The following is a 9,443-nucleotide window of genomic DNA, read 5'->3' on the forward strand; positions in this document are numbered from 1 at the left end:
ATATAGAGGACGTTCCCAACAATCCACGAGAATATCATACCCAACTATGAACCGTACGAGCACATCCTCTGTCACCCCCACCGCGCTTACGGCTCTATACCCCAACCCAACTTGCTCTGGCCCTGGGTCCTCCCGCATCTCTTCCTCGGTAAGCGGACCGTGGAAGCTGGGGAGTATCCGCTTGGGACTGATAGAAAACAGCATATCTTTTCCCTCCTGACCCCTATAAAAATCTAGTGGAAGTCCGGTCGCGTCGGAGACATCTTTATCTGATTTTGAGGCTTCGTCGTCCGGCTCCTCCAAAATTATGTTAGGATCGGCTGGCTCATCCTCATCATCCGAAAAGAAAACAGAGACAAAACAGATTTGTTTCAATGACATATCTAATCAGACTGAAATTGATGTCGAAGACACGATCATTCACATCAATTGAAGCAGGCAGGAAGGGCGCGGAAGCTACCGTTTAACGAATGCAATGCAAGCAAGGTAGCTTGCTTACTCTCCATCTAGCGTGCGTTGGCGGCAAGGAAGGAGGCATTGGAAAGGCTAGACCATACACATTAATTAGTACAAGAAAGAGGCATTCGGGAAGCGACTAGTCGCTTCTGGCGAAGCTTAACAAAGGCCGACTACTACATAGAGTACTACCAGTCATGAGCGATAGTGAAGCCGTCGGAGGCAGAAGCTGTCGCTTGACGGACGAAGCCGAGCCGATACGATAGGCGGGCGAAGTGAGCGAGACCAAGACGGGCCAGACGTGGAGTGGCGAAGGGGGCCTACTATACGTATACGTGATTAGTAAGCAGTTCAAGACATCGAACGAAAAATCAAGTGAACTAATGAACAGTGTGATTGATCAGACAAGTACCAAGGAGCAAGAAAACGTATGCGCTTTAGCAAGGGATGAGCGCGAAATCCGTTGCTTGTTCTTTCGGTAGCCTTCTTTCATTTCCGAATTTGCTTGCGAGCAGTCCTTGCATTAGTATGAGTTCGTTGACTGCGTAAGGGCGATCCATCTTGATGACGAATTCCACGATAACGAGAAATAGAAATTAATCGTTCGATGTCTGCTCGTTCTCCCCTCTTCAATTCCCAATGAACAACATGATCTTGAGCTATCATTTGTTCAATTTGGTCGATCTGATACTTAGTTAACTCATTCATCTTGATGTTCCCACTGATACCTAATCGATAACAAAGCTGAATGGCTTTTTTCGGTCCAATTCCATCCATTTTTGTTGAGGCAATTCTTACTTGTTCATCGGGAAGTGATCTGGCTCCTGAGATATATGACATTCTTTATCCTTATCTTTTCCTGGTCTTCTCGGCTGGAATCTACAATCTACACCTCTCCAAACACAAACGCAATATCTTGAGTACCCGGAACCATGTTTAGTGCTGCAAAAGCGCAGCTGTAGCCCCCTAGAATCTTCGGCTCCTCGTTTTTATTCAATTATGAAATGACTCATTTTGATGGAGATTTGTAGCATCATTCAAGTAAATACAAATTGAGATCGTAGAAACATGAGCTTGTGATATAGCTACACCTAATTCCAGACGGGTTAATGCTAGAACTATAAATAAGGGACCAAGATCTCCTATGAAATAGAAAATATTATTCAGAAATAGCATAGTCCAAGCAAACCCACTTAAAATCTTTACTAAACTATGACCGGCCATCATATTAGCAAATAAACGTATTCCTAAGCTTAATGCACGAAAACAATAAGAGATTAGCTCAAGGAGTACTAAGAAAGGTGCTAACGGCAGTGGGACTCCCGCAGGTAATAAGAAGCTAAAAAAATGAAGCCCATGTCTTTGAAATCCAACGATCGTAATGCCTATAAAAATGGAAAATGAAAGAGCCAAAGTAATGAGAAAATGACTTGTCACTGTGAATCTAAAGGGTATCATACCCTGGGGATTACGAAATAACGAAAAAGTAAAAGTGACCGAGATGCGAGGGAAAAACTTTTGTTTCACATTTCCGGAAAGACCACCTATTTGTTCGTTTACCAGGTTCAGCACGAAATCATAAATAAGCTCGACCAAGGATTGCCATGCATTTGGCACTGACTTTCCACCTCCCTTTTTCGTAACAACAAAAAAAAGAAAAACGACCAAAACGACAGTGAGCAGCATATACAAGACTTCATTTGTAAATGATAAATAAAAGTTGCCCACATGAAGATCAATTATTGGGATAATGGCAAATTGATCCAATGGGGTTTCCGGGTAGGCACCAGGCAGATTCTGGATAAAATTATCCATACCACCACCCGCCCGAATATCCTCTAATATGCCCTGCCAAGTTTCGCCATTTCGGTGGCGGGCTCCCAATACTGTTCTAGCTAAATTGACTGCTCCCTGTTCGGACTCATTTTGGCCCAAATACTCTTCTATTTGTAAAACTATTGTGACGCCGGCAATTCGCTCAGGCGTTGGCGTTATATCCAAGTTTGGCGTTATAGCAAAGTTCTGAGAGATGTTGGTTGGGAAAAAATCATGTAGATCGGGAAGACGGGAACACTTACTACAAATTGGTTGATTCGTTGTAATAGCAGCAAATAGCATATTTCTATCCTTCATATCCGTAGAAAGAAATCTCATCTCCAGGTAACTCCATCTTTTTCAGCTCTGCTCGCTCACTTTTGAAAGGAGACTGATCTTGACGTCGGCGTTGGTTTTTCCAACGAAAAACAAGAACATTCTTTCACGAACTTCCATGACAAAATGCTAGTTGCCTTGTAACGCATACACTGGAGCGTTTGTCCCATCGACGAAGGCCACTATACGCGTTTTCTGAAGAGCAACATTCTCTTATAACCAAACATCGCAAAGACAGAAAGGAGTATCCTGAACGCCAATGGCTAGCAGACTTCGCGGAACACTCACGATATTCAGCTAAAGCTGGATGCATATTATATCTTGCCTTGGTAGAGCGAAACTTTGAACCCAACACAAGCAACTCTCCCGGTTTAGCGATATTGATGGGTTCCAGCCTCATTCCACTAGCCCTAAAAGCATTCTAAATATATAAAAGAGGGGGAATGGATTCTACAAGAGAAGGCGGGCAAAGGTAGTTCAGGGGTCAATTCTTGGAGCATAGCTCATTTCTAAGTCCCCAACCCATCTCGTGCTCGTGCTGTACGCGATCGAATCTTGCGGCCGGATAGAGCAATGGAATCACCGAGTCGTATGAAAAGAGGGCTCTTCTTTTTAATCTTAACACAAAGGCTAGCTCCCCTGGGGGTTGTCATATTACAATCATTTGTATTACTTTCCTACCAATCCTGAACTAGCTATGACCCTTATAGCGAGCCTCGCTTTACCGTTTCAGATAGAAACATATGGCGCTCCTAAAGTCGATTGGATACTTTCTTTTTTATTGAATTAAGCTAAGCCGTGGACTTTATCACGTGAAGAACTCCTTCTTATGAGCTCATGGACTTGATCAATGCTAGTTCAAGTTCACGTCATATTAGGAAATTAGTTCATTAATTCGTTTATTTGCCAACGAAGAAGCCTTGCGCTACTCGGAAAGTACTGACTAGAGGGGGGGCGTGTGGATCCATAGTCCTAGCCATTCTCACAACGGGATAATAAAGCGAACAAAGACCATGAGAAGAGATTACAACATCCAGAATGAAGCCTGTCAAGCCAACCTTCCCTCACTGCGAAAATGCAACATCCGGCGTACTCATTGGCTTTGACCTCAGATTCATTACTTGCTAGAGAAGTAGTTTACATAACTGTCACAGCTCCAATGCGATAATCTTGTTAATCAGCAAAGTCGCTAGCCTAAATAAGGAGTTTACAATCGCTTGACTATAAAGTAAAGAGCGGCTAATGTGAGATTGCTTGAGTAGGCTCAGTAAGGGATTACCCGCGGGCAGGGTGAAAGAGCTTTCATTAATAGTATGAACTGGTGGATCAGCAAGATAGCTAGAGCTCCTTAAAGGAAAGCAAAATCCAATTCTATATTATATCAAACTATAAAGCAAAGATGAGGAAGCTGCGCCTTTACTCGCTCGAATTAGAGGAAAAAGGGGATATGCAGCAGTAACAGCTTTTCTTTCAATAGTAAGCAGGAAATGCGAATAAGAGAAGGGTAGAAGAAGCGATCCGCGCATTTCCTTATTTCACAACGGATTTGACTCGTTAGAGAAATCATTTCTTAGGTATGATACATTCTTTGAAGAAAGAGTAGGTTCTGCTATTTAAGACTTAGAGGAAGTGATTTCCGGGAACTAGTAGACCAAGCCAATCAACAAGGAAAGCCTGTCAAGCAAGGAAGCCACCAAGCAAACCTTTAATAAGCATCTCTAGCGCAGTCACTTCTCTATAGAAAGAAAAAACCTGCAGTCAAGACTAGTCACATTAGTGAAACAAGTGATTCGCTGACATTCAATTCAAATAGAAAGAGTAGTCACAGCTGCGACAAGTTGCTCTAAGAGGAAGGAGTTGACTTACTTTCAATTCCTAATACAGCAAGAGCGGATTTTTTTCATGTAGCATTTCTACCCCTATAGGATTTCCCATCTTAACCGAGAATGGGTGCCCACCTTGTACGTACCGAGAATGGGTGCAACCCACCCCATCTAAAGTAGCCTGAAATTCGTTCCTCTACAATCCAGAGCAGTCCGAACATGTACCGCGATCTGGACGGACAAAGAATGCCGTACACTTGAGTGACCCCCTTTTCTGTGACACCACCAAATTCAAAAGAAGAGGTGAGATCACCCTGCAAAAATCCTTTGTAGCTCTTAAAATATGGGCCAACCTCTCCATTAATATTGATACTCACTGCACCTCCTTCTACCACTTGTTTAATCCAACCTCTCCACTTCTCACTAAAGAAAACCCTTTTTAAGCAAAACCTCTTGTAGAAAATCCCAATTCACCCTGTCATATGCTTTTTCAAAGTCTAGCTTTAGTATGACCCCCTCTTGTTTAGTCCTCCTAAGCTCATGAAACACCTCATGGATAGTGACCACCCCATCTAAAATATTTCCGTTTTTCATAAATGTCGTCTGACTCTTACTCACCACCTTATCTGCAACTCTCTCAAGCCTATTTGTCAGTACTTTAGTCACAATTTTATAACAAACATAATATAAACATATTGGCCGATATTGCTTGATAGTTGCAGCATCTTTCGTTTTAGGAATCAGAGTAACCACCCCATAATTAATTCTTCTAAGTTGCAACTCCTCAGCATGCGGGCTATCAAGCATTCTTTTGACCATCTCTTTAACCATCTCCCAAAAATGTTTCTAAAAGATTACTGGTAAGCCATCTGGGCCAGGAGCTGTATTGGTTTTCATCTCTTTAACTACTAACTCTAAAACCTCCATAGTGAAAGGCTTAGTCAACTCTTCATTGTCTAGTTCTGATAGCATGTGCTCTGTTGACCAAGGGGCTTCCACCAAGAGATATGTCCCCCCTGTCCTCTGAACCAAATAGTCTCTTATAGTAACTAGAAATGTGTTCTTGCAACTCTTTCTCATCTTGTATAACATTTCCTTCATGTTCCAAAGAAGCAATATTACATTTTATGTGTCTTCCATTGCCAGCACTATGGAAGAATGAAGTATTTGCATCTCCCTCAAGTAACCACTGACAAACTGACTGACAATGTGGACTGCATGAGCAATGTCAGGCCGGGTCACAGTGAGGTACACAAGGCTGCCTACAAGATGACGATAGCGAGTGGTATCCCTCAAGAGGAGTACCATCACTAGGGCGCAATTGGAGATGGAGCTCCATGGGTGTAGCGGCAGTGTGTGTATCAGTAAGACCTGAGCGTGAGATCAAATCCTGAGTATAGCGATGCTGAGAGAGATAGTAACCATCATTAGTTTTATCAACCTCAATTCCCAAAAAATAACGGAGAGAAAATCAATCTGACATCTTGAATTGCTCACTCAACTTTTTATTAACAAAAGCAATGTACTTCTGATCATCTCCAGTGATCAACATATCATCAACATAGAGAAGAAGCAAGGTATGACCGCGGTCAGATGTATGAGTGAAAAGTGCAGGGTCATGCTCACTAGAAGAGAAACCAGCAGCTTGAACCACAGAGCTGAAACGCTCAAACCAAGCACGAGGTGGTTGCTTTTTTCCCATAGAGGGCCTTTCGAAGGCGACAAACATGACCATCAGGAACTTCAATACCCAGAGGTGGCTGCATATAGAAAAAACTCATGTAGATCACCATGAAGGAAAGCATTTTTGACATCCATTTGAGAGATTTGCCAAGATCGAGCTGCAGCCACAGCAATCAGAGTACGAACAGAAATTGAAACAACGCAACCGTACTATCTATTTACGATAATTTGATTGCTGACAACACGACAACATCACGCTTCTCTTTCTTATTCTTATTTATATCACTGTCACTTTACCGGGCCGGAAAAGTGACACCGTCACGTCTCAGGGTCGTATGCCTGGAACAAGAAGGGTCGTCGTACAATTTCGGCGATTACAAAAAAGAAGGAGGCGAGCTCCCTATCCCTCTTTGTCTTTCCACTTCCCTCATTCAGGAACAAACACTTCGCCAAATTCTTTTGAGTCCCGGCCCGGTTTTTCCCCACTAACCAATTACGTTACGACCACTGAACAAACTTGGTTGACGAACATGGTTTATGCGCCGCTAATCTAGCGGCTTGTCGAGCATTTGACAAACTCACACCATCCATTTCAAATGGGATTTGTCCCGTGGACACACGAGCAATCCAACCCGTCGGATTTCCTTTTCCTCTTCCCATTCGAACTTCTGCGGGTTTCCCCGTAATAGGAAGATCTGCGAGAACTCTTACCCATATCTTACAATTTCTTCGGAATTGTCCGCTCATAGCACGATGGAATTGTCCGATTGTAGCCCGACGCGCTGCTTCAATGGCTCGATATGAAAGACGACCAGCTCTACAACTTTTGGTGCCATATCTTCCAAAACCAAGTTGTGTACCATCCGGTTCGCGACCCCTACTACATCTGCATTTAAAATATTTACTATATTTCGTACGTTTCGGATATAGCACGTCCCTTCTTATTTTGACTATATGAGATCCGCACTTTGACACCTGAAATTCCGTTACGAGTAGATACTTCCGCAGGAGCATAATCGATTTTCTGGTTAAATACATTACAAGATGTTTTTCCATACTTTCCGCATTCAGTTCTAGCTATTTCCGCACCCCCTAATCGACCAGAACAACAAATACGTATCCCCTCCACCCCTTTTGGCATTATTAATGGAATATCCTTCACTATTTTACTAAAAATGGAACGAAATGAGATTGGATTGTTCCTCAGTTGAAAAGAGATGTCTTGAGCAATCAGAGAAGCACTTTGATAAACAGATTTGATCTTTACCGACTCAATTAAGGTATTAGTGTTTGTTCTATTAGACAAAAAAGATCGCATTTTTTGCACTTCGTTCAAATAAGAGTTGTACCCGTACGGAATTATCCTCTTTCTCAGTATGATCTCTATCATCATCTCTATTCCCTTTATCAATTTTCCTATCCTACCTAGGTCTATGAATTTCTCTATCAATTCCATTACCTTATCCTTACCCATGAGGTTCCTACATTTGATCCTAAATTGAGCTAGGAGTTGTTTCCGGGCATACTCAAAAAAAGGGTTATTATACACCCCAACCCCATCCCTTGGAAAAAAGAAGGTAGCACCGAAGAAAGGAAAGAGCGATATGGTGGTTTTTGTTGTTCCCGCGAAGCGAAGATCATTCGCTTGGCGAATGAAGTGGATCAACCTCTTTTTGGCTCGGGCCAAACACTTTTTCTCGCTGGTAGAGCTTTCTAAAAAAAAGCGATGCGAGAGCGTATTCTCTTATCTAAGCTTCCTCCCTTCGCTCCCCCCATCCTAGATGGTTCAGCCACACCCGGTGCCACGAAATGATTGAGAACTAGGACGGGGTCGAAATGCATTTTATTCTTAGTATTAAAAAAGTATTGCATGACCGAATAATTCAAGGAGGGGCGCACAGCGGGGAGGGTCCTTTTTAGTAGATGACTCGTCGGGCCGTCAGAGCGGGACTTCTTTGGTAAAAATAACTTGATTCTATTCCTTTTTAGTAAGGAGGCGGCATTTCCCATAAGGAAAGGTATGTCATTTACAACCCCGGCGTATTGAGGCCGCTTGAAGGCCCCGCTCACCCGAAGTGATTTATCAAAATTCTTCTTTCTCGATGGTGATCGGTCATGGTATCCATAACGTTGCATCTTTTTCGGCCAAATCCGGATTTCGTTTTGCTTCTCCTGGTCGATCGACTCGACTCTTTTCCCTGCCCCCCGGCCTCTCACTTCGTTTCGTTCTTCCTCTGTACCCTCGCTTGAATGAAGACACCCGATCGGCCCGACTTTCCCAAATGTCGGCCACCAGCCCTTTTCCTGTAGTACGGGTCTTGATTTCTTGTCTTGTTTTCGTTTTAGTCGTGGTGATCGCCCGGGAAGAAAGAAATGAATGAATGTCCTTTTGGGAAAATGTAGAATAATACACCTACCGAGACGAAAGCCAAGGGCGAGTTTCGTAGGTGGACGTATCGAACTAAAATAAGATCTAAGATTGACATCTTGATACAATGATTTACCATAATAATAAATAGAGTCAATGGTGACAGAGCCGTGGGAAGAGCCGCTTCTTTTTTGCGGCGGGGGCTTCCATTCACCAGCGCAGACTACATACACGTGCTCTCTGAACCGTGCTAGATAGTCACCCATCACACGGCTCTCAAACCCAACCTGTGGTGGATCCCGGGGGACAAAGCAAAGTCAAAGTGCTTGATCCTTTGCCCCATACTTTGAGATCTTCCTCCCCGCCGATCAAGCAGCAACGCAGCTCGTGATAGGCTTAGCTTAAGCCGCTAACGTTCGGTTCGGATAAGTAAAGTCCCTTCGGTCGGTTCGCTCAGGTGGTCTTCCCTTATTTTCCCTAACGTTCAGAGTTGTTCTGGTTTGAGAAAGGAGCACCGCCAAGTCCACTAGGGGCGCCCTGAATGAATAAGAAATGGACAGCTGAGGTCAGGCTTGCATGAAAAAAGAAGATAATAAGTTAGATGTACACATCTGAGGTTGGTAAGAACTGAGGGACAATGCCCCCCCTCACTGGGCCCATCAGCGAAAGCAACTGCTACTTAATCGTTGGTTTGCTTTCGTGCAAGGCCCCCGCTGCTGGAACAGGCGGTTGTCATTTTCAAGTAAACGCCCCGCCCCCTTTCTTTGCCCGCCGGCCACCTAGCTCGTTATTCTTTGAGATCTAGATAGAGTCTCGCTTCGGGGCGGGGGAAGCATGTATTTGATAGATCTATCGAATCCATGCTGCAAGCAGCAAGCGTAGGCTAAAAAGGCAATAGTCTAACGTTGGGGTAGGGCGCGCCAAAACAACCGGGGGCCCCGGAGGGGTCAGTACAAAAGTAA

The 9,443-nt window shown here is 43.7% G+C and overlaps 2 protein-coding genes across 2 annotated transcripts; both read right to left on the reverse strand.

Moving 5' to 3' along the window:
- Positions 1–1,434: 1,434 nt before the first annotated feature.
- LOC123136155 (ATP synthase subunit a) lies at positions 1,435–2,722 on the reverse strand. Its single transcript, XM_044555466.1, has one exon. It carries the CDS (start codon positions 2,608–2,610, stop codon positions 1,450–1,452), a length of 1,161 nt encoding a protein of 386 aa, XP_044411401.1. The 5' UTR covers positions 2,611–2,722; the 3' UTR covers positions 1,435–1,449.
- Positions 2,723–7,583: 4,861 nt separating this feature from the next.
- Positions 7,584–9,109, reverse strand: LOC123136156 (ribosomal protein S3, mitochondrial-like). The gene has a single exon (XM_044555467.1). The coding sequence runs from the start codon at positions 8,745–8,747 to the stop codon at positions 7,827–7,829; it is 921 nt and encodes a 306-aa protein (XP_044411402.1). The 5' UTR covers positions 8,748–9,109; the 3' UTR covers positions 7,584–7,826.
- Positions 9,110–9,443: the final 334 nt, after the last annotated feature.

The sequence above is a fragment of the Triticum aestivum genome, chromosome 6B (assembly GCF_018294505.1).
Source record: "Triticum aestivum cultivar Chinese Spring chromosome 6B, IWGSC CS RefSeq v2.1, whole genome shotgun sequence".
Classification (NCBI taxonomy): Eukaryota; Viridiplantae; Streptophyta; class Magnoliopsida; order Poales; family Poaceae; genus Triticum; species Triticum aestivum.